The sequence below is a fragment of the Myodes glareolus genome, chromosome 13, assembly GCF_982192425.1.
Source record: "Myodes glareolus chromosome 13, mMyoGla1.1, whole genome shotgun sequence".
Taxonomy (NCBI): Eukaryota; Metazoa; Chordata; class Mammalia; order Rodentia; family Cricetidae; genus Myodes; species Myodes glareolus.
The window spans coordinates 62,362,491-62,387,126 of record NC_142038.1 but is presented as its reverse complement, the minus strand read 5'-3'; the positions used below and the strand labels follow the sequence as shown (position 1 = coordinate 62,387,126).

Sequence of the window (24,636 nt, the reverse complement as noted above, 5' to 3'; positions counted from 1 at the left end):
TGCCCTCCTGAGTCCCAGACTATGTGTTGTATGAGATAGTGTTTCTTGAGCCACTTGCCCATTTGGGAATTGAAGCAGAGTCTAGGTCTCATTTTAGCAATGCAGATCCACTGCTTCTGTATAGTGTCTTGTTTCCTTGTTCCTTGTCCTCTGAAGCGCCCCAGGTGGTCTTAACGTGAAAGTGAGGGTGGGTGCTCCTTAGAACCTCCATCTTACCACGAAGGAAGGAAGAAAGGTAGGTAAGAAGGAAGGAAGGAAAGAAGGAAGGAAGGAAAGAAGGAAGGAAGGAAGGAAGGAAGGAAGGAAGGAAAGAAGGAAGGGGAAGGGAAGGAAGGAAGGGAAGGCGGGGGAGAGGGAGGGAGGGAGGGAGCGAGTGAGCAAGCTTTGGTACTCAGTCCCAGCTCTGTCCACTGCAGCTCCCTCTCCCTGTTAGGAGTATGGCTAGGCAGTTTGCTCATCTTACAAGTTCCTGTGAGGCTCTCAGATGAACTTCCAAGGTTCCCTTGCCTTGTCTGTCTGGACAGTTCTCTGTGAGTACCACTTCCTTAGCAGTCATCGGCTTGATGTCCTGCCTTCTGCTTGCCAAGGCGGCCCTTTGGAAGGATGGCCGGCAGCTGCGGTGACCGGCTGCTTCTGTACTCTGCCTCCTTACCTGTGCCACCAGCCATGCAAGGCAAGAGATGAGAGGAAAGGCTTCTTTAGGTTGACAGGGAACATTCACAAGCCTCGTGTTGAAACTGCCATCCCTAGGCTATCTGCTGGGACAAGAGTGTGTTTTTCTTGACAGGTTGCACGGTCACAGGATGCTTCCTGTAGTAAAAAGCCGTGGAAGCTTCATGTGGCCAGCATCCTGGGTCCTGTGGGGGCATGAGGCCTGGGGATCTCGAAGAACGAAAGCAGAGCACTGTAAAGCTTCTGGGCACGCAAGCGATTCATTTGCCATGTCTTTATTAGATTGCACAGAAGGCAGTAATTGGTCTTTGGCAAATGCCAGTGTGAAGACTGGTTGTAAAATTCCTTTGGCAAGAGTTAGATGCTCACTCATGTGTATGAACTTTCTTTCTCTCCCTCTCCCTCCCTATTTCTCTCTCCCCACCTCTTTCTTTCTCCCCCCTCCCCCCCAAAAAACCCTTACAAAAATAAAATTGAAAACAAAACAAGACAAAAATCTAGAGGTAGGGAGGATATGGGAGGAGATGGGAAAGCGGCGGGGGAGGGGAGCGAATGAACAAAAAAATTTAAACAAAAAAAAAATTCAAGAGTTAGATGTACCATTTGAATAGAGCAATATTTCCTCAGGGGTCATTTATTTCAAAGATTCCTGCAAAGTTTGGACAATGAAGCTTAGATATAAAGTAGACAGAGACCTATTTGAATGTTTTTTTGTTTTTTTTTAAAAAAAGGTCTTTTCATTTCTTTCTTTTCTTCCTGCCAGGATGACAAGGATTTGGTGCATGAATTCGTCATGGCTGAAGGTCTGACGTGTTTGATCAAGGTGGGAGCTGAGGCGGACCAGAACTATCAGAACTACATCCTGAGGGGTGAGTCCTAAGCAGCCATGCCATACGTGCCTCGCTGTGCAGAGGCCGGGGCCTCCCTCAGGAGCTCACAGGCTGAGAACTTTGCACGAAATCTGGGATAAGGCAGGGAAGACTCACGGCATTTTCATCATCAGCTCAGGGCTGACTTAGTATCCTCTAGGTGGCTAAGAAAAAGAAGGGGTGATTCACGTCTTAAAATCAACCCCTTTATTTGGTAAGAAGGAACACGCACTCTGTGTGCTCGGATAGAATTCTTGATTTTAGCTCAGAGCTACCCAAAACTAAAACTCGATTTATTTCGAGGTGAAAGTCGCTCCTGTTTTTTCTTCTTCTTTAAACATGAGCTGCCCTCTGTCACAGAGCACATCCCTGCCTGTTTCTGCTGAAGAGGCCTCAGGTGGCCTGGGAACTTGCACTGTAAGGAATGTAATTGCTACGTTGTCATTTCGTGTGCTAACTGGTCTATGGGTGGCTTTGGAGCACAGCTTCCTGTGCTGTTCAGAGTTAATGGTCTCTTATGATGGTGGCCATTTATGCCCCTCTGCTAAGACATCTGTTTTCTCCCAAACCTGTGCCAGAGCAGGTAGGGCAGAAATGATTTTATTTGCCTTCCAAGGAGACATTTAATGTCAGTCTTTTGTTTCATTTCATATTATCTCCATTTTATTGACAATAAATTGAGTACCGTTGAAAATAATTAAGACTCAAAGAACCCAGTGCTTGTTTTTAAGGAAGTCACTTTCCCTGGGCATGACCGAACAGACTCTGCCTAGGCACTGGCCCAGGCCAGAAAGGTTCTGGGCTTTTCTGTCCCTTCCGTGTGAATAAGTGTGATCCTGCAAACTGTATGCTGACATTCATTAAAAACAGAAGGCCACAGACATCTTTTAGTTTTCCCTTGTATGGAGGGAAAGGCACACGAGATGTGATAGTATCAGCTGTCCGTGGTTAGAGCCGACTGAGGCAGCAGATGGCCATCTGCCCTGAAAATGCTCCCATGTCCCATGTCATCTAGTTCATGCTAATCAAGCCTTCTTTCCCGTCTGGTGCTACTAAAAACCCCACACAACCGACGGCACAAGGGAAAGCCCCCCCCCCCCCCGGGTCACTGGATACACTTTCAGTGTTCATCATTGGGGCTTATTTGGTAAATGCCATGTGTGTAGGAGAGGGTGCCTTCCTTAGCCTCGCTCTTTGCTCTGTGATGTGCCGATGACTATGTCTGTGTGGGTGGCAGGTTGGCTCCTGTCACCTTCCGTCTTTCCTTGGGCTTGTAACAGATTTGAGTCAGAGGTCAGGAAGGATGCCTGGCAGTCAAGATGCATGATTTCTGTCTTTCGTATAATTAAATCATTTACATGGAGACTGTGATGGTGTGTGTAGACACACAGATGTCAAACTCATGCTGCATTGTAGCCGAAGGGGGCGGCTGTCTGTGTGTCAGAAGGGTCAGCTCCTGCCTGCATCCTCCTTCTTGTGTCTCTGAGCACACTTAGACTAGGTGGCAGCAGAGAAATGGGGTAGGAAGAAGTGTACTTCTACTGGCTTATGTTTTTCCCACTGATAAGTTAGGAACTTAGAAGTTGGATGACACAGGAAATATACACTGAAATGTCTCATTATGAATAACGAGTCCAAACTGACTCTATGGATGCTACTGTTTCAAGTATTTATCATTTAGCATTACAAAAAGCCTAACACATAAAGAAGCTATGCAGAACTAACATAACCTTCCATATGTATTTTATTCATCTGTCCCTCTTCTGGGAGCATATATGTGTGATTCTTATGTGTACACATTTATCCCCATTGCATCCAAGTCTGGGTGAGGAACATGGTTTTCAGCTATAGTTGAGTCAATTTATCAGAACAGATAAGAATTTTTACCAAACTCCCACCCCACTTATAAATGGATCACATGATCACCTGTTGCTGCAAGGGAGGCAGAGAAAGTGGGTGATTAGCTTCTTGGATTTAGCAGAGGAGGAGCTGGCTAGAAAGTCTGGCCTTGGACCTGTAGGCTGCTAGATATGGCCATGTGGAGGGCGTTAGGAAGAGGAAACTTGGTGTGACTGAGAAGAGCCCCTCTAGGGAGCAGCAGTGAGTGCCACCCATAGCTAGCCTTGGGGTTGCCCAGAGAATCTTTGTACAGAGGGAAGGTGGAGCTCAGTAGTCATACAAGGCCCCTGTGTGGAGGATGGCGAATTCTGCCCACCAGCAACGGTACATGGTGTTGACATCAGGAACTCTATTTAGGCTCTGCCATACTGACTGCTCATCCCGAATCTCTGAGTGGTTTGGTCTTTTACAGTGTTCTGATCTGGACCAGAAAGATGCAAAGGGCAATGTACTGAATGGTAGCATGTGAGAATGCCCAGTCGCGACCCACATTAACGTGTGAGAATGCCCATTCATGAACCCATGTTAGCATGTGAGAATGCCCACTCATGACCCACATTAACGTGTGAGAATGCCCATTCATGACCCATGTTAGCACGTGAGAATACCCACTCATGACCTATGTTAGCATGTGAGAATGCCCACTCATGACCCACATTAATGTGTGAAAATTTCCACTCATGACCCATGTTAGTGTGTGAGAATGCCCACTTATGACCCATGTTAGTGTGTGGGAATACCCACTTATGACCCATGTTAGCGTGTGAGAATGCCCACTCACGACCCACATTAATGTGTGAAAATTCCCACTCATGACCCATGTTAGTGTGTGGGAATACCCACTTACGACCCACATTAGCATGTGAGAATTCCCACTCATGACCCATGTTAGCATGTGAGAATGCCCATTCATGACCCATGTTAGCATGTGAGAATGCCCACTTATGACCCATGTTAGCATGTTAGAATGTCCACTCAGGGCCCATACAGATCTGGAAGGCACCTGATGCTTCACTGTCTTGTAGAAAATGCCAATAGTTAAGTCCCTACAGTCGGCACACTTGTGAGATAGGAAGTCTAGTACTCCATCCCCACCGCCAGTGTCAGTCCTTCCTGTTTTTCTTTCCAGTGGTGCCCATTTATTGGAGACCAGAGACTTGCCATGCATTCCCTGGAAAGAGAGTAGTTTCCCATGACACTCAAGTAACTTCCCTGCGTCCTGTTTTCCACAGAAGGGGGCGTCTTCTTTGCCTGCCCCATGTCCAACGAGTCTCCAGAGATTTGCCCTCGGCAGGGCTTGGTATTCACCCAGTAGCCCGCTCTGAGGCATCTGGCTGGGACCTGTGCCAGGAGCCGTACCTTCTGGGAGCATGGAAATGACAGATTTCTTGGGGTGTGACTTTTTTGTTTTTATACAAGGAAGCTATCGCTTTTCTAACCCTCGTGTTGAGTCACTCCTCTGTGTCTTCAACAACGTTCTTGTGAACACTTGTTTTGACATGGCAGTGAGCTGCCAGCAGTCAGCAGACATTCACAGTCAAGAATAACCTTCCAGTTGCTTCTGTTTGCCCAGCCCTGTTTTAGCCTCTTATGCTGGACTGGGGATGGAGGAGGGGCAGATGGGGATCAAAGGAAAGAGGCCTGCTTGAGTTTTATGGTTCCGTTATTGCTTTCTGGTGAGAGCATAGCAGGCCACCGGGGGCCACTCAGAGCACCCAGGGGTTGGTCTGACAGCAGTGGCAGTGGGGGCTGTGGTCAAGCCTCTTCACTGTGGTTCTGAGGGTGGGAACAGATGAAGTAAAATAAGAAAGCCTGTAGGTGTGCTGATTAGTCTTCACTGAGAGTGTGAATGGGTTTAGAATCACCTAGGAAACACGCCTCTGGAGCTTTCCCCAAGGAGAGCCCCACTCTGACTGGATGGCACTGTCCTACGGGCTGGGGTCCTAGATGGAAGAAGGAAGCAGGCTGCCCATCAGTGGTTTTTTTCTGCTTCTTGACTGGATGCAGTGTGTCCAGGAGCCTCACGTTTCTGCTGCCGTACCAGAGACACACTTGCCGTTACACTGTCCCCGCTATAATGGGGTGTGTTCTCGAACTGTGAGCCACAATAAACCCTTTCTTTCCTAAGCCACTTTTGTCAGGAGTCCGTCGCTGCAGTGAGATCAGTCATCAACAGTTACAATTATTCCAGTGGGCTTCGAGGCCTGTCATGGATGACCAGGGCTTGTGCATGGTGACTTCAGCCGTGGGGCACTGTTACAGGACTGGTTGACGGTGACAGGCTCTTTAGAAAGGGGAACTTTAGGAGGCTCCCAAACCAGGCCTAACAATATTTAGGAAACAACACTGCAGATGGTAAGGTGGCTCCAGACCAGCGTATCGTGTGTGAAGTTTCCTCTGGAGTCACCCAAGAGCTCAGCTTGATGAGGCCCCCCCTCTGGCCCCGTGGGCCTGAAGGAGTAGATGTGAAGGCAGCACTTGTCTGGATTGCTTCTAGAGCACTCTAGTTATCTGTGAAGGAACTTGAGGTGATCATTTCTACTTAGCCCCATTGGCTGGTGGTGGTGGTGGTGGTGGTGGTGGTGTGTGTGTGTGTGTGCATATGTGCATGTATGTGCACATGGGGGCATGTGGTTTAAGCTTTTTATGTTTTCCCTTCATGTGTCTGTATGCCACATGTGTACCCGGCGCCCTCAGAAGCCACAAGAGTGTGTTGAAGCCTCTGAAACTGGAGGTATAAATGGTTGTGAGTCACCATGTGGGTGCTGGGAATTGAGCCTGGGTCCTTCAGAAGGGCAGCAAGTGCCCTTAACCACGGAGCCGTCTCTCTAGCCGCATGCCTGAGCTGTTTTTACATAGAGGCCCAGACATTGGTTCCGTTCCATTGAGTGTCCATTGACTGGGAGGTAAAGACAGGTTTGGGATTCAGGCAGCCAAGCGCTCTCCACAAATGTGAACAGGCTGCTGAGAAGAGGGTCTTAGCTGCGCAACACGGAGAAATAATATTTATCTGAGTTATTATTCTTGGATGGTTATAGCTAATGATCTACAGTTTTTCAGGGTAGCCAGTATTTAATATAAATGTACCATGGAATTTTATACCTCACAATTATGCTTATGGAAGGAGAACCTAGAGTGGTATATTCCTGGGAACTTCAACTTTCCACAAACATTACCCAGCCTTTGGCGTGGGCCGCATGCCACACCAGGCCCCGTGTCTGAGAGGATGAAGCCGAGATCGAACCCTGCCCTAAAGCAGATGCCCAGCACATTTTAGAGACTGTAGCCCGTGTTTAGAAATTGCACATGCATGATAGACTTCAGAAGAAAAGGAGGAAGGTGTGTGAAAGCCACAGGCCAGCTGTATGATCTGGCGGCTCCCCAAGAGAAGCCTCCTTGACTGGCAAGTTTCATACAGAGGATTTTTTTCCCCAACGTGGGGTCTCACTGCGAAGCTCTGGTTGGTCTGGAACTTACTATGCACAGCAGGCTGACCTCATGCTCACAGAGCTCCACCTGAGGTCTTTGCTTCCTGAGTGCCGGATGCAGAGGCATTCAGCGCCACACCTGGCTCGTATGAAGAAATGCGATGTGGTCGTTCTGCTGAAAGCAAATCTTGATTGGTCATGAACACACATACCAGCGGCCTTATCAGAGCTGCATTATAAAACTCATGTAGTTCAGTTCTTTCATCCTACAAGAAAAATATGGATATTTTTACCCCCAGAGAATGTTTGAAGAAATTTTGTCTACACCGTCAGCATTTCCAAATGCAGAGATTTCTCAGGGCTGAATTTAAAAAAATGTGGTTGATATATGCAATGGATTCAGCCACAAAGGAAAATAAAATGGTGTCATTTGTAGTAGACTAGATGGGAGCTGAAGATTGTTCTGTTATATGCAAGTAAGGTAGGCACAGATAAATATCATGTGCTTTTTCTCACATATAGCATTTATATAGATATATATAGGTTAATATATTATATCTCATTATATAGATTTATATAGATGTATGTGTGTATATGCATGTGTACACGCATACATTTATGTATATGACATGGGATGGAAGGGAGACAGTGGGAGAGGAAGACTTCTAAGAAGAGGTAAGAGAAAGAAACAGTAATGGGGAGAAAGACAATATATTGCATGTTTTATTTCGTGTGCAGAACCCAGATGTAACTGTAGATGTGAACACATAAGGCGAATTCTTTGGCTGGGAGGCGGAGACTGATTGGGAGGGGGATGGAGGGTGGGGAAGTAGTTCTAGGAGGGGAAGGGTTGGGAGGACAGTAGGGTCGTAAGTATGAGCAAAGTACAGTGACACACGTGAACATGTCACGATGAAGTCCATTAGTTTGTGTTAAAATATTTTAAGTTTTGTGTTAAAAACTTTAATTCAAAGGAAAAAAGAAAACCAGAGTTCATGCTTGCTTTTTTTTTTTTTTAAATGGGAGCTAGTCTTACCTATCTATATTCCACTAGAGGAAAAACTTCCCAAGTGGCATTCCCATGAGGGGATTCTCTTGGAGAATTAGATGTGGTTAGATTTTTGTCAGCATCTACAGCAGCAGCAGCAGAAATCCCTGAGCATGGAGGACCAGTGATGGGAATGGTGGCCACATCAGTGGCACTGAAATCCACATGAACATTCTCTAGCCCAGAAAAATACCTAAGCTTATATCTTAGTGCTTCCGATCAGAGAAGGCAAACAGGAAGTGGGGGTCAGATGTCAGAGGAGTGGGGAGAAGGGGCACCAAAGTGGCTGTCAGGTGAAGAAATGGAAGTAGAGGTGTATCGCTGCTTAGTTTCTGAGCCAAGGTGAGGCTGTGATTTCTGATTTTTCCATTGGCTAGTGGGCTTGACTCCTCCTCTTCTCCTGCCCTCATCCAGATCACTCTGCTGGGCTGGGTACTACTCTTGCTACGCAGGTTTTCTGTGCCTGGTCAAGACTTCAGAGACATCATGGTGGCTTCATCCTCATCCTGGTATGGATGATAGTACTGCATACTTGTGTCCTGTGGTGCCATCTGCCCCGTGTGAACTGAGGCTGGTATCCAAGATGGATTTCTTCCTTGCTTGATGTCATTCTTCTTGCTGAATGGGTGTGGTATGGAGGGAGCCAAATTGAACATTTGTGGAGGCAAGTCAAGCCTGCAGCTCATTTCTATTTAGCCTAGTATCTTTAAATTAAAAAAAAATGTGAACACTGATAAATTAGATTTGGTATGAAACACTAAGTTCAAGCTGGTGTTGGGCCGTCAGTGCTGCATGGCCAGTTAGAGAAGGAAGTGGCCGTTCCTTGTAACCGGGGCATGTGTCTCTGCCTTCTCTGCCCTGGCTTCTGTATGATTGGCCACTCCTGCAGCTAGTCCACTTCAGTTTGCTGCCTCTTTGCCCTGCGTGTGTTTACATTTGAGACCGCTGACTAATGACATCATAGTCTGTGAAGTGAGAATTCCAGTCTAAAGGAGACGAGCCCAGCTCTGTTACAGGAGTGATGATGTCATTTCTGCTTCTTGCACTTGATTCTCAAGTGCAGGGTGCAGCTCCCCACCCCCCCCCCCGCCTTCTCAGCACTCTGGTGTGCCTCTTTCCCTCCAAGGCCTGCTACGAATCCGTCAGAGCAGAAGGCTGTCACTCAAAAAGAACAGTAACTTACAGTCAGAACAGTGCAGCTTGAGAAATAGGGAGGGAGGACAGAGAGCCACTGAGGTACCGGGGTGCAATGACAGGAGGTTCTGGTTGGAAGCTGGCTATATTGGATGAGCCTGAGTTGGCCGACAAGCTTTCATCTCAATTCTAAATCTTTTGCCCTCCACCCCACACAAGTTTTCCTTGTTGATCAAGTCTTGTCTAGGATGAGAGTGTCAGCAGCGTGCCCGTGACATAAAGCTGTCCCAAGACAGCCACATCTGAGAAGATGGCTACAAGGCTGGAGAGATGGTTCAGACATTAAGAGCACTTGCTACTCTTCCAGAGGGCAGGGATTCGGTACCCAGCACCCACATGATCGCTCACAACTGTTTGTAACTCTAGTTTCATGGAAGCTAATGTCCTCTTCTAGCCTTCATAGGCACTGCACACGCATGGTGCACAGGCACACATGCAGGCAAAAGCACCCAAATCACATACAATAATGAATTAAGAATAAATAAATAATAATATATTAAAAATTTAAAAACTGCCCATAAAAATAAAAGACAGACACAAAAATATGGAATGATGTATGTGTTTTTCTTAAAAACGTAAGTAACTGTTATGGCTTTTTTTGTTTTACTGAATAAGCTGTGCAAACCGAATATTTTGAACTACAGCTATCATATAAAGGCCACCAGGGGCTCTATCCACACCCTTGCTTGCTTCATGTGTGACTTTGATAAGAATGGATGTGATTTTACATTCTTTGCCAGCCATATTCCTGGAAGGATGTGGCTTAAAAAAGTGGTCCTGGGACACAAAGACAGTTGTCATGGCCTTGTGACATCTCTTAGACTTAGCATAATTGTTTCTTTAAACTTTAGCTCCTTCATGTGAAAAGGGTAGTCTTATGCCAACTAAAAAATTATACCCAAATCACCCAGTGACAAAGACTGATGAGACCATTAGGCTCAAATAAACTATTCAGTCTAAAACAATATGGAGCTGTGTATGCCCTGTGTCTGACAGCTCCATCCCTGGCACTTTTGCCTTGGAAAATACCTAAATGACTTCCAGCAGATTTTGTATAAAAATTGACATATTGGCACAGGTGTCCAGTTTAGCACCTGTTGGCGATGTGGCCTCCTGGTGTAATCAGCTACCTGCTGAGAAATTTGGTCACAGCAAAGAGAGTCAGTCTGCCCTTTCTGGGGACAGAGATGTGAGGTCCCTCTGGTGGCTACTTGGTGTCCATGGTGACAGATGCTTTCTGTCTTCAGAGTGTTTGCTCTGTGGCCCCTCCTTCCTCCCTGAGTAACAGGGGCAAAATATGGATTCAAGTTGGAACAGTTCCATCTTTCTCCTGGCTTCTTCAGACTTTAGATCACTGCGCCCCCGGCCAACTCTGCTCCTTCAATTTCTGCAGGAGTCTGTTTCCAGAACGAAAAGCCAAGTGCTGCCCCGTGTCCTCTGAAGCCAGTGGCAGTGCCTGATGTGTCTGGGTGGGCTGGCTGGGGGTAGCTGTTGTCCTCCAGGCGACAGGCTTCAGAGCTCTTCCCACCTGCGCTTGTCCTGGGACATCTGGGTGAGCTGAAGAGGAGGTGGTCTAGAGGCGGCTGGACTTTTGTTTGTTTGCTTGATTCGAGTCAGCACAGCCCGTGGTCTGTGCCGTATCCACCCCACAGACCTGTGTGCAAGACTACTGGGCCTCGGGTGGGTGAATGAGCTCCCACCAGGGGGGGCAAGAAAGGACAGAGACAGGTCCTTACCTTTGATGTCACACAATGCTTTTCACGCTCCTTCTGCTCTGAGGTCAGAGAACATGCTGGGATACCCTGTGGGAGGGCAGCCCCACCTCATTGGTCCCTTGGTGGTCGCCGGTGAGTGCGGCAGTGCCCATCCATTGCGGACTCCAGGTTGTTGTTGCCAGCTTTGCTGATGGTGCCGCTTTTCCCTTCTCCTCTCTTTCCAAGGACCTTTTACCCTATAATTACAGAATGCCTATGTGTAAAATTTAAATTTATGAATAAAAACCCACTATCATTAGAAGAAGCAAGCATTAAATGGTAACAGATGCCTAATATCTAAGAGTCTAGAGAAATCACAGCTGGGCAGATCTGGAAACATTACCTCCGACTTGCAGCCTCACTAGGCAGACGGGTGTGAACCGGCTAACTCTGATCCCCTTTTAAACTGCAGAAATGGTAAAGTTATATGCTTACCTCAGTGCTGTTGTGTGCAGGCTTGAATGAGAATACATGTGCGTATGTGACCCCTTGGTTTTCAGCTGGCAGTACTGTTAGGGGAGGTTTAGGGGGTGCAGCCTTGCTGGAAGATGTAAGCCACTAGGGGTAGTGATGAAGGCAGGCTTTGAGGTGAAATAGCCTGTCCTTCCTTCCAGTTAGTTCTTCCTGATTCACGCTTGCAATTGAGGTGTGACTGCTCAGCTTCCTGCTCCTGAAGTCATGCCTTCCACTCGCCACCACCTCTCTGGCCCACCACGATGAACCCATCCCTCTAGAGCCATAAGCCAAAAGAAACAATCACTTTCTTAAGCTGCTTCTAGGCACAGTGTTTTATCAATGCAACAGAGAAGTAATTAAAATATTTAGTTATGGTTAATTTGACAACTCTTTTTCTGTGTCCCCCACATGGCTGTTTGAGTGTGTGCTGGGGATCAAACCTAGGCCTGGTACATGCCGAACCAGTGCTCCACCCTTGAGCTGCACCTCACCCTCCCGAGTAGGCTATTTATAGCATTCCCAATGCATTCCACATAGCACCATCTCTCCAGAAATTCAAAGTGACTTTCGGACAAGAATAAACCCATAAAAATAAAATAAAATTCTTTACAACCCCATGTTATCAAGTCCCTAGTGTTTTACTTGAAGAAGGCCACTAGAAGGCTCTGTGTTCATCCTTTTATCTACTGTGAAAGGGAAGAAAGAGAAAAAAATAGATATTTGGCTTCTTCTTATACAAAGCATGGAATTATCCCCAGACAAATCTCATTATAGCATATCCACCAGGCAATTTTTCTTTTTACACAAACCTAAATTGTGTTCCAGTACCTGGTCTTTTCCTCAGTCAGTGGGCTTTCTGCGGCAGCTGTTGGCTAGGTGTCTCTCAAAGCACTACCCTTGCCCATGTGACTGTTTATTACTTGATCTTGCCTGCAGCCTTCTTTTTATTCAGCTTTGGATTACAAACCCAGGCTTATGATTGAGCAGCATGTCTGATGCAAGACTTACTCTATTTTCTTGGCTGGGATTTCCTGGGAAGGCAGTTGGTGTGTTCATAGAGTCCTTCATCCTGGGAAGGCAGTTGGTGTGTTCATCGAGTCCTTCATCCTGGGGTTTGCAGAGTTCTTAGTAGACAGGCCTGCTTCCCAACACCACTCTGCTCTTGACATGGAGTCTTTCCCCACCGTAGTTGTCCTTTAGCTCAGGACCCGTGAGCTGTCCATCTACTGGGTCTCTAATTCCAGAACACCACATCCAAACCTGAACCAGGTATTGCCATAGCCAGTTGGCCCCCTGCCAGAACCTCTCTGTGCCATCTCCACAAAGAGTGCCATTGTTCATCACATTCAAGGTAGGCATCTGAAGGGCCTGCTACACCTACTCTCCCACTCCCCTGTAGCAATGAGCTGGTAGCCAACTGAGGGGCTTCCTAAACCTACTCTCCCGCCAATCTGTAACAATGAGCCACCAAATCTAGACTTGTCTGTCTTTCCTTCCCTTTCAGATCATCCTGCATCTTCATTCTTAGTTGTGGTCTTGATTTCAGACCCCCATTTGTTCCTTCCTAACCCATCCTCCCACCTCCTGCCACTCCCTGATGGATCTCTGTTTTCAGTCCTATCTATCTTTGGTCCCTCTTGCACCCTGTGTCAAGTTTCAATGTCCTGCATCATTGCTCTGCTCTGCTCAGACCCCCTCTCTTATCTTCAATTGCTCTTTCCTTCCATGCAGGAAGAGCCCACCAGAGTGATACCCTGTGTGTCTGTCTAGGCCAGCATGGATGAATGTCTGCAGCTTCAGGGAGGGTTCTGTTCTCTTGTGAGTGGTTTGTTCATCCTCTTTGTGGGTTCATCCATTAGCAACCTTATTCTGCTCATCCTTCAGGTGGATCCCAGGTTTACAAATATCCCCAGAAGACCATCTTGGACCCCAGTATTTTGGTATTCTGCATATAACCTGATCTGGACAGTTGCTGGCAAATACTCAGTGAGCATGTGGTAGACTGTCCCTAGGTTAATTTCTTCACCTGACTTGACTCTGCTTCCATCCTTGTCTGGGAGACACATTTTCAGGGCTCAGTAAAAGTTGACTGTATGAGGACAAAAATGGATGCTATTACTATTCTCGAGGAGCATGCTAACTGGCATTAGAGGCTGGAGAGACCCATAATTCCCTAAGCTGAAAAGTTGGCCCAGCAGTTACAGGTCTCATTTCTCAGAAAATCTATAGTTCTAGTTGATTTATTTTTGTTCCTTAGCAGAAAGTGCCAAATGATTAAAAGTCCTTGCTGATACATTTGCTGGATCAGTAGTATAGGGTGGTGCATAGTTTGCTTCTGTATGTCCTGATTTTGCTAGGTGAGATGCATGGACGTGCACTTTACTCTGTAGTCTGTTTTATATGAGGGACAGTTATTTTCCTGCTTCTGATATAGGACAAGTTCTTTGGTGACAGAATGATACATAGCAGCCTTTGTAGCCCCAGAGCTAGCATCTTCCTAAGGGTCACATAGATATTTGATAGGCAGTTGGTAAAACATTGAATTAATGAGCCACACTCAAGGACCATCTTGGTTTGTCCAGTGTTCATGAGTGACTATGACTAGGTGTAAATCTTTTACTTAGAACTTCACGTGCACAGCCAGAAGGTGGGAAACTGGAACATTGGGTGTATGCTACAGGGCTACCTTAGGGTTTGGAGGGTTTTCTGTTTCTGTTTCTGTTTCTGTATTGTATCTGTTGCTTTCTTCTTTCTCTCCTCTTCTCTCCCTGTTGGAGGATTGCTCTCGTTTGTTCCTGGTTGCCGAGAACCAAAATAATCACACGGAAGCTATATTATTCGTAATACTGTTTGGCCAATAGCTTAAGCGTATTGCTAGCTGGCTTTTATATCCTATACTAACCCATCTCCATTAATCTGTGTATCGCCATATAGCTGTGGCGTACCGGGTAAAGTTCTGTCCAGCATCTGACCTCTTTCTCCAGCAGGGCTACATGACTTCTCCTCTACTCCACCTATTCTCTCTCTATATCTCTTTCAGCCTGGCTTTACTCTGCTAAGCCACTGGCCGAAGGCAACTTTTTTATTAACCAATAAAAGCAGCACACAGACAGAAGGACTTCCCACACCATCTCCCTATCATCTTAAAATGAGACTCCATCAAAGCCACCCTCACCCTCTTCTGGAAACAGTTCACACAGGCTCTGGTGCGTCTCAGCTGCAGAGACACTTCTGTCACTTCTAGGGCCCCTGACTCTTTTACAGTGACGTATCTGTTCCTTTACTCCCCAGGTAACCCCATCCTTGGAACTGGCATTGAGCCTAGCAGGATTTAATCAGAGCAGGAGTTTAGATGCAGTTAGCTAAGTAAGTGGTTGTTTTTGGACGAAAGGACAATTTTATTTTATTTTTGCTTTTAAAGATGGATTAGAAGCAATAAGTGGAAGTTACAGGAAAGTGGGTTTTTGACGGCAGACGAGCTCCAAGAGTTGGAAAATTAGTTTCCTTCTCCTGCCAACACAAACTTATCTGTGGTGCCATTCTGGAGCAGACTGTGAGGATTCTGAAGCCACATCCAGCTTCAGCAGGAAAGAGCGCCATGGCTGATTAGTGATGTCTGTCAGCAGCTCCCGGCAGGGAGGGCGTGGGAGTGCTGTGCTGCGGATTTAGAGATTAGAGGCTAGGAGGCAGTTTCAGAAGGGTTGCTGGGTTGATTTCAAACAGGTGTGTGCCAATTAAAATTTCCTAGTCACAGACTCACTACCTTGCCTTGGAAATGCTTCAGCTGGTCCATCAGGTCTACAAAACTCAGGACTGACTGCCATTGGCTGACTTTTGTGCATACTTCGATCTCTAAGGTTCTAAGTAAAATATAAAAGGCTGAAGGGAAGAAACAGCTCAGCTACCAATAAAGCCAGCTGTGTTTGTGACATGTAGAGCCCAGTCATGCCATGGGCAAGGCAGATGGACTTCCGCCCTTTGGTCCTTTGTCATCAAAATGGTTGTTAGTCCAGAATCTTTTCGGAGGATTCAGAAACTTGAATGGTTGACCAAGTAAGTGTGGTTTCTATTTGGGAAACCATACATATGTGGTGAGGCCAGCAGCAGAGGACCAGTTTGTAGGCTTCTTGTCTTCCAGAACCTAAGGGCTCAGATCCAGGAGGACGCTCAGAAACACCATGGGGATTGGGAGAGAGGTTGATACCCATGAGGAGAGCGTCCCAGCCATGACTATCCTGGAAGTGGGGACTTTCTTATCTTTACTTGGATGCAGCCACATGTCCAACATTGCCCAAAGAGTTTCTGTCCAGTGTACATCTTAATGGCTCTAACCAGCAGGATTCTTTTCAGGGATAGAACTGATAAAATGTAGAGATATAAATTATAAGGAGTGGAGGGGTCCCTACAGTGGGAGCTGGGTAATCCATCAGTGAGCACCTGCAGAATGGAGAGAGAATGGTAGATAACCAGGTGCCCAGTCCCATGAGTGTGCTACCTTGGTAGGCATACCCACCAAAAGCCTGGAGGTTTCCTAGAGAGTTGCTGGATGTTTGAGTTCATGTTGAAAGACCAGAGAAGCTAGAGCCTGAGGTCAATGGGCAGCAGCAGAGACAGGGACAGTCGGTGACTTGTAAGCTATCAAGCTGTCTTTCCGTGCCTTCGCATTTCATTCGGGCAGCAGGTGCTTTGCAAGGTGCTGTGTCCACTCAGGATGGGTCCTCGTCTCCTAGTTAGACCCCATATGTCAGTCATCAACAGGTAGGTTTCATGAACCCTATGCATAAAGACTATTAATATAAGACAAGCCCTCACATGGACCCTCACCTACCTTTGTAGATTTTCTTTCTGTCTTTCCTTAGCTCCTCCATATCTTAACTAGAGGATTTCGATAACACCGACCTCTTCTAAATTCTACATTTCATTGGTTATTTTTTCAATTTGTGCTTTCCCCAATTGTTTTATGATTAAAATGCTTAATAGATAAAGATGCTCTGACTTATTCACTGGCCAGTGGATTTTACTTGATGTCTTTGCAAGATGCAGTCTCTTTGAAGTAGAATACAGGAAGAAGAAACCATGGTACCTTATGAAATAACAAGCTGTATCATCAAGTTCAAGGATAAGGTGCCATGACGATTAATCCCCATTGTCAACCTAACCGGATTAGAATCGCCATGAAAGCATAGCTCTGGGCATGTAGGTGTGGGTGTTGCCCGAAAGGTTTAGCTGAGGGGGATGTTGCTGGCTCTATCCCATGGGCTGGGGTCCCAGATGGAATGAAAAGGGAGAAGCAAGCTAATGGCCAGCATTCATTTTTCTCTGCTTCCTGGCTGTGGTATATTGTGATCCTGCCTCCCGTTCTTCCCACCACACCTCCTCTGCCACAGTGGACTGTATCCTCAAATAGAAAGTCAGAATAAGCCCTTCTTCCCCTAAACTGGTTTTGTCAGTTAATCTCGCTACAACAATGGGAAAAGTAATTAATCCAGGTGCTGAAGATCATGAACTTAGAAGGTAGTGAAGCAACCTGTAGCAGGGTTCTACGATAGTCCAGAAGGTTGCCTCTCCTGATACACAGCCTGTACAATCCTCTCCTCTTAAGTGCAGGTCAGCCCTATGAGAATGATGGAGCTGTGAATGTCCTAGAACCATGTTGCGATTATATTATCAGGCCAAGCAGAATAAATTTTGCAGATGTAGTTAAACTTCTCAACTTGTTGATTCTGAGTCAAAAGGAAGATGACCCTAGGTATGATGAACCCAGACAGATGAAACTCTTAAAGCAAACTCCAAAAATCCCTCTACTGACCGTGAAGAAGCCACCATGGGCTCCACAGCTGCGCGGAAGTGAAATCTGCCAACAACCACATGAATCTGGACGAGCATCCCAAGCCTCAGCTGAGACCACAGCCCCATAGGCTTGATTATAGCCCAGTGAGACGCTGAGAAGGAGTCCTGGTCAGGCTGAGGCTGGACCCCTGCCTCCTGGAAACTGTGAGGTGACACATGCGTGTTGTTTAAAGCTGCTGAAGCTGTGGCAGTCTGTTATGCAGAATTAGGAAGCGAATGTCACCCGGTGCAAAGGACTGCGATCCTAAGCTGTCCGTGCTTGCTGAAATTTGAATGCTGTATTGAAAACACGGTGCAGCCTCAAAGGCAGCAGTCTCAGGGAAAGGGAGTGGGCCAGTTTCATGAGGACAGCAGCTTTGATTTACACCCTGGGCTTTTTGGGCAACTGTGGAACTACCGCTGAAGCTGAAGTCCCCAGCACTGCCTGCATCCTTCTCTTCCACGCCTTGGCCGTCCTCTCCCACAAGAGGCAAAGGCTCGTTGGAGGTTTTGACTTTTGCTCATGTCTACCTCTGTTCAAATAGAGGGCTTTTGTTTAACATAAGTATCTCCAACTCCTCCATCCATTTTCCTGCAAATGGCAACATTTCATTTTTTTTTATAGTTCAGTAAAATTCTATGTGTATATGGACCCCATTTTCTGTATTTGTTCTTCTCTTGGTGGACATTTAGGTTGATTCCTTAGCTTAGCTATGGTAAACACAGAGCATGTTCATTCTCATATGTGGAATCTAAGTGTGTGCATGCATGTGTGCATATGTGTGTGCACGGTTTTCCTTTGTTTCCATGTGTCCCCATTCAACTCTTCCCCTCACCCAATACAAACCCAATGCATATAGCTGGAATGGAAACAGGAGGGCTCTGGCTGAGCCTTTTACCACAAGGAACTTGGCAGAGGCTTAGGATAGCCTTCTAGTAAGGATGGATTGACCAAGAAAATGCTGCATTGAGTTAGGTTTTGGATCACAATCCCAACAGCCTCCTTCCCCTCCTTAATTTCACCAGTATCAGCATTATTATGCTTCCGAAGGTAGTCAGTAAATCTTAAATAGCTCAGCCCTATGTCATCCCTTTCAAAGGCACAGGAGCTCGCTTTTCGGTTACTCTTTGCATGATCTTTTAAGATGTTTGCTTTTCATAATTGATTTTTTATTTCCTTAAAAAAGGAATCAGCTTAGCGTATCACATTTCTTGGGAATTTCATAAAATGTGGAATGTACTCAAGCTGAATGCCATTGTTGCGTGGACAAGCGACAGCACACGGTTTCTCGTGGTTCTCAGGCTAGGAGACAGCTAGGAAATGGCTTCTGGGTTCCATGTAGATTACAGCGTTGACTCGCATCAGTTGATGAACTGATGGGAAAGGTGCTTGGAGCCAAAAATAATTAGACCTTTGGTACATCGTGGCTGAGCTGCTAGTCTTGCCCAGCTAGGAAGAAACTCGGACCCTCCTTACTCCGCTTGGAAATCAGATGTGTGGAACTGGACTCTGGGTGCCGTGACTCTGCAGACAGTGACGGACTGGCTGCTTGTCCAGTATCTGGTGGTGAGGTCTGGGAAGGCCTTCCAACCTACAGTGGCCATTCTCTGTAGAGATGTGGCAGAGGTGAGTGTTGGCCTGTGACATGTAGTGGGCCACAGGGAAGACCTAGCTTCCTAAGCAAGGGGTGGCATAATTGCATATAAAGGTTTTTTTGCCAATAGTTAAAGGTTTCCGAACCTCTGCTAACCAAAAGTTAATTCAGAATTAAATCTGTAATTACTCTGAGGCGTTTCTGATTGATGTGCCTATGCTATCACACGATTTCCCTGTAGTCTTGGTTCTGAACACATGTGCCATCGTGTCATGAGCACTGGAACGCATCTGCTCAGTCTGGGATTATTGTTTGTTATTAATTACACTGTTGTTACTGTTCTAAAAAGGTTTCTACTCTTGGTCTAGAGAGATGGTTCTGATAACCCGAGTTTAGTCCCTGGAGACCAACTTCCAAAAGTTATCCTCTGACATGTCTCCATGGACCTTGACATGAGCACACATGCATACATGCTCCTCTGTTCATGTTCACTTACTCTCTTACCACACATACACACACACACACACACACACACACACACACACACACACACTGCATACATCTACATACTACAAATATAATTAAAAGAAAAATGCCTACTTTTTGTTTCTTTTTATAGAAGCACAATGGTTTAATCATAGAAAACAAAGACTTTAGATATTTTCCCACCATCATCCCTCAGCTTCTGAGTATCAAATGAGTTATCTTTGGATTGTATTATATTTCAATATTTGATTTTAATAATTGCTATTTGAGATGCTGCCTTGAGTTTCATAACATTCAAACCCTTAAATGATTTTTGTCTTGGAATCAGAACAGAATCTTCAACGATTTCTGAAATGGCTTCACACACACTTCTGCTATTTTGTACTGTGTATTTATATGAAACTGTGTTTTAGCATTGACAGTCATAAAATCAAAATATTGGTCAGCTCTGAAAAATATTGAAGGTGCTGTATCTCCTGAAAGTTTTTTTAATCAGATATCCAGCCAATACTTAATTCTTTACATAAAAAATAAACACACCCCTCTCGTTGGTATTATAATTTGTTTTATTCTTCAATAAATGTGAAAAGTAGTATGTAGGGCTGGAGAGATGGCTCAGAGGTTAAGAGCACCGACTGCTCTTCCAGAGGTCCTGAGTTCAATTCCCAGCAACCACATGGTGGCTCACAGCCATCTATAATGAGATCTGGTGCCCTCTTCTGGCATGCAAGCATACATGGAAGGAATGTTATATACATAATAAATAAATAAATCTTAAAAAAAGTAGTATGTATACCAAAGAATTGTTTTAATGACTTTTTGTCTTTAATTATTTAGTTATTATTGACATTATCGTTGGCATATGATTGGTGTATACCTGTTTTCCATATCTAATCACCTGGTGACCTGACAGAAGTGTTTGAAGGAACTGAAGGAAGGGAGGCTCTGTTTAGGCTTACCGTCCTAGGGAATACAGTCCAGGAAAGCATGGTGGCCAGAGCAAGAGGCAGCAGACACATTTCACCTGGCTTCAAGAAGGAGAAAGTCACGGCTGCTATTCAGTACACTTCATCGTCTTTCTTCTGTTCGGAATTCCAACCCTTCAGATTATGATGCTCTCATTGAGGATGGGTCTTCCCACCTCATGGAACCCTGACAGACGTGGCTGAGGCTGTCTCTTCAGTGAGTTTAGATCCTGTCAAGTTGAAAATCAACATGAGTCACAATTCCCAAGGTAGCATAAAAAAATCGTCTCACCTAAAATTCTGATTAGTCATGCATGAGAAATTAGCACAAGTTCTTAATAACAAGGGACTGACTAAAGAGGCTACTCCCGTGCCTGTGGCCATCACCCACTGTGCAGCAGGGTATGAGAATGCCTCCTGGAAATCTGCCCTGTAACCTAGTGGGTTTCTTGGCTAAAACAGTCAGGTCTCTGCTTGCTTTTGGCTTTGCAGCTTTGTGGTCCAGAGTCAGCCTTGCACTGCTGCTGGACACTGCAGGGAGGTGTTGTTTCTTATTCGGTTGCTGGCAAGAGTGGCCATAGAGGAGCTTCATGAGCCATTGTTCTGCCCCTTTCTGGTTATTGTGCTGTTCCTCTCTAGGTCAAAGACATTAGTGTGCAGTGGTGGCCCCTGAAGATCCTACTATGAGCACAAATTATCTATAGCATGCAGGCCTTCATGGGACATGTGTATTGACCAGGCATGTGGTGGTGGAAGCGAGAAGGTATTTATGCCACCACCATGGCGGGACATCCTCCTGGCTCTGTGTTTGCTGCGTCTGAGGCTGAGCTGCATGGCCACTCTGTGATCTCCCATATGCTCGGTCTTTAGCTCTATGTGCTGACCCTTCCACTGCCTTACCTTACTATAGGATATCTCTCTACCCTTTGTGCCGCCCTTCCTATGCCGTCTCCTCAGCGGAGCTCTTCCTGGACGCCCTGTGCGGTGTAATCGTTCCCATTTCACAGGGTATCTGTGTTTGTCAGGGTTCTCCAAAAGAAACAGAGCTAGAGAGAGAAGGGGAGAGGAAGAGGGAGAGAGAGAAAGGGAGAGAGAGAGAGAGCGAGAGCGAGAGAGAGAGAGAGAAAAGAGAGAGAAGAGAGAGAGAAAGAGAGAGAGAGAAAAGAGAGAGAGAGAGAGAGAGAGAGAGAGAGGGAGAGAGAGAGAGAGAGAGAGAGAGAGAGAGAGAGAGAAGATGAGAATGGATATAGAAATTTTATTAGAGAGGCTTACAGGCCTCTCTAGACCAGCTAGTCCAACAGTGGATTCTCTCAACAGAAAGCTTAAAAATTTGGTAGGTGTTAAGTTCATGAGATTGGATGTCCCAACAATCCTGATGTGATGCTGAAGTCCTAGGGAATTCTGGTTTTCAGTCTACATGGGAATCTCTAAGAAATAGGTTCTAATACTCATGAAGGAATGCCCCAAGAACAGGACAGATAAACTCCAGGTAGAGTGAGGGCAATCCGACTGAACACAAAACCTTCCTTTCCCTTTATCCTTTCAGGCAGGCTGCCACCAGAAGGTGTGCCGCAGACTCAGGCAGTGTCTTCTGACCTCAAATGATCCAGATTTAGGGTGGGTCTTCACCCCTCAGTTGATCCCATTAAGAAAATCCTTCATAGGTGTGCCCAGCTGCTTGGGTTTTAGCAAAGTTGACAGCTAAGATTAGCCACTACCACCTCTGAGGACCACACCCTTTTCTTATTTACGCCCAGACCCTCCGTGTCCTATTCGGAGCAGAGCTTCATATAGTTCCCGGCATACGCTGGACTCCTCAGGGAAGGAATCCGCCAGCGTCTGTGGTCCAGGGATGTCATTAAGAGGACAGATCTTGGTACAAGGCGAAGCCAGAGACTCCCGTGATACGAGCACACCACAGGCAGCACCACGTTTGTACACGTGAAGAGGAGGCCCGCGGCATCTTAGTGTTCTCAGCTTGTCCCTTTCAGGCTGCCCCGCAGGAGAGTGAAATAATTGGGCGATTCTGGGCATTCGGAATGGACTGCCAGGAACAGAGTGCTCTGTGCTCCTGATCATAAGGCCCCAGGTATCTGGGGAATAGAGTCGACCTTCCTGCTGTTCACTGTCTTTCCTGTGCAAAGGGCACAGTGCTGCGAGACCCAAAGAGAAAGTGGGGAAAAGGCTGAACCCCTCATGCTGCCAGTCGCATATCCCTCACCTGGGGGGTCTGGGCTGGTGTCCTGCCCCACCCCCTGCTTCTCTTTCAGCCTCAGATAACATCGGAAGACCTCCTGCATGGTCCTCTGGGCAAAGAGTGATCTCATTTGCTCAGGAGCTCTCCAAAGCCAGCACCCTACACGCACCATTAAATGCCATGAGTTTTCTGTCAATTAAAATTCTTACTTGGCTGTTTTATCAGATTATACTTGGAGGGTTTTGAGTGCTGAAAAAGTTGACATCATGCTACAACTTCTGTACTCCTCAGACATCTGACAGGGGTCCGTTATCACTCCTATCCTTACAACATGCCTTCTGCCAGTGTGCTGGGCAGAATTCTGGCTATCTCACTTCTTTATACAAACCCCCTGATGATGGATTGGTCTTAGCTATACAGGATGGAATAAATACTGGCTAAAAGCTCAGTGTCCCAGGGGGACCTCAGACAACCTTACTATCTTTTGCTATTAAAAGGGTGTCCAGAGAGCACATGGTCTCTTTCTGCCACTGGGTTTTATAAGTAGTTATTGGCAATGTGTGTGTTGATTCTGTGGAACAGTGTGTGGATGGTCCATTGATGCAAGCTTTTGTGGTTGTTCTAGAAATAGGGCAACTTTCAAGACAGATGGGTTTAAGTAGAATGTCCTTATCGGATGGTTCAAAATCTTGCCATTGTGTTTGCCTCATGCTTCTTGCCCGCTGTCAGCATGCCCAGTACGGCAGTAGGGCAGCCAGGCTTCTTCTGAGTGTTCTCATCATTAAGGTTTGGGAGCAGTCTGCTTTAGGTGACTTATCTCTGTAGCAGGAAGGTCTGTTGGAGAATTCATATTTTTCCTCATTTTCCTTTTCACTGTAGAACTAAAGAGACAAGAGGCTTGAGGCTTGAGGGGAGTTTTTCTCAGATACCCTTGTTCTCAGAATACAACAAGGCCGAGGTGGCCTCAGGCCTGAAAAGGCTGTTATCTAGTGCCACAGGATGTTGGTCATCAGCGTCAGTATCCAGATCTTGGCTGGGTTTCCCACTGGGCTCTGAAGCAGTAGACCCTGCTCTGGGAGCATCTTCTGGGTTCATGGAATATCACCCTTGACCTTGAGAACCTCTGCTCCTTGAGAGAGACAGTCTTACAGAGTGGGAAGGTTCAGTTGTGTTGTGGTAGGGATATATGATCTCATGAGCACTGGGCTGTCTTTAAGGGAGAAGACATCAGTGCTCTCCTCTGTTAATAATCCCTCTTAGGTGGCTTGAGAGATAGCTCCGTGGCTAAAGCACATATTGTTCTTGCAGAAGTCCTGGGCCAGTTCCAAGTAGCCACGTCGGTACTTACCACTGCCTATAACTCAAGTTTCAATGTAACTGACACCCTCTTCTGATCTCCTGGGGTTATCTGTACACATGTGTTGCACATATAGACAAGCAAGCACAGACAAATGCTAATACATATTTTTTTAAATTATGTCTCTTATAAAATATGTTTAATAAATTAATTTAAAATACCTTAAACTTTAAAAAGGTATTAGACAAAACTTTATGTTTATTATTTCTATCTACTGATGAACTTAAACAATGTTGTTCTTGTGTGACTTTTTTCTTTATTGACAAACAGCACCTCCTCACTACCCTGCTCTCTCTTGCTTTCTGCTTTGTAGGATTCTGCATAACCTGTCACATGACATGTGACTTGGTGATAGACTTTTTGGTATCACCTTTTTTGTTCAGCCAAATGTCCTCTGTGCCTGGAACAACAGTGTGACTACTTGCTTTTATGACTGTGAATGAGGGACCATAATGCTATAGTTTAGCTATTAAATATTCCACAAATGCCTACATGTCAAAGATTTGCTGTTCCTAGCATCCCTGGCCATGGCTGTCCTGGGAAGTGATGTAAAAGTTAAGAGATGGGATCTAACTGGACAAAGTTAGTTATTAGAGATGTGCTCTTGGAGGGGGTTTTGGGGTCCCCTTTTTTTCCCTTTTACTTCTTGGACATCATGAAGTGTTAACATCTTTCTCTGTCACATGTCCCCACCTTGGGCTTTGCCAAAGGCCCAAAGACAACACCCCCTCCATCCCCAAGTCCCTGCAAAGTGCATCTTGAATACTAGGAGGGACAGAACACCTCCGGGACACATGCAGCACCCCAGCAGCCATAATCGCATTGCTCTCTGGACACATGCAGCACCCAACAACCATGATTGCATTGCTCTCTGAGGCACTTGCTGA

At 46.0% G+C, this 24,636-nt stretch overlaps 1 protein-coding gene across 9 annotated transcripts in view; it reads left to right on the top strand.

Annotated features, from left to right (window-relative positions):
• Positions 1-24,636, top strand: part of Fhod3 (formin homology 2 domain containing 3) — a 429,672-nt gene that overhangs the window by 183,352 nt on the left and 221,684 nt on the right. For all 9 annotated transcript variants that reach the window (XM_087896219.1, XM_085700029.2, XM_085700035.2 and 6 more), the window contains exon 5: positions 1,436-1,541. In XM_087896219.1, the coding sequence (XP_087752345.1) occupies positions 1,436-1,541 (106 nt within the window). The remainder of the gene's footprint in view (positions 1-1,435; positions 1,542-24,636) is intronic.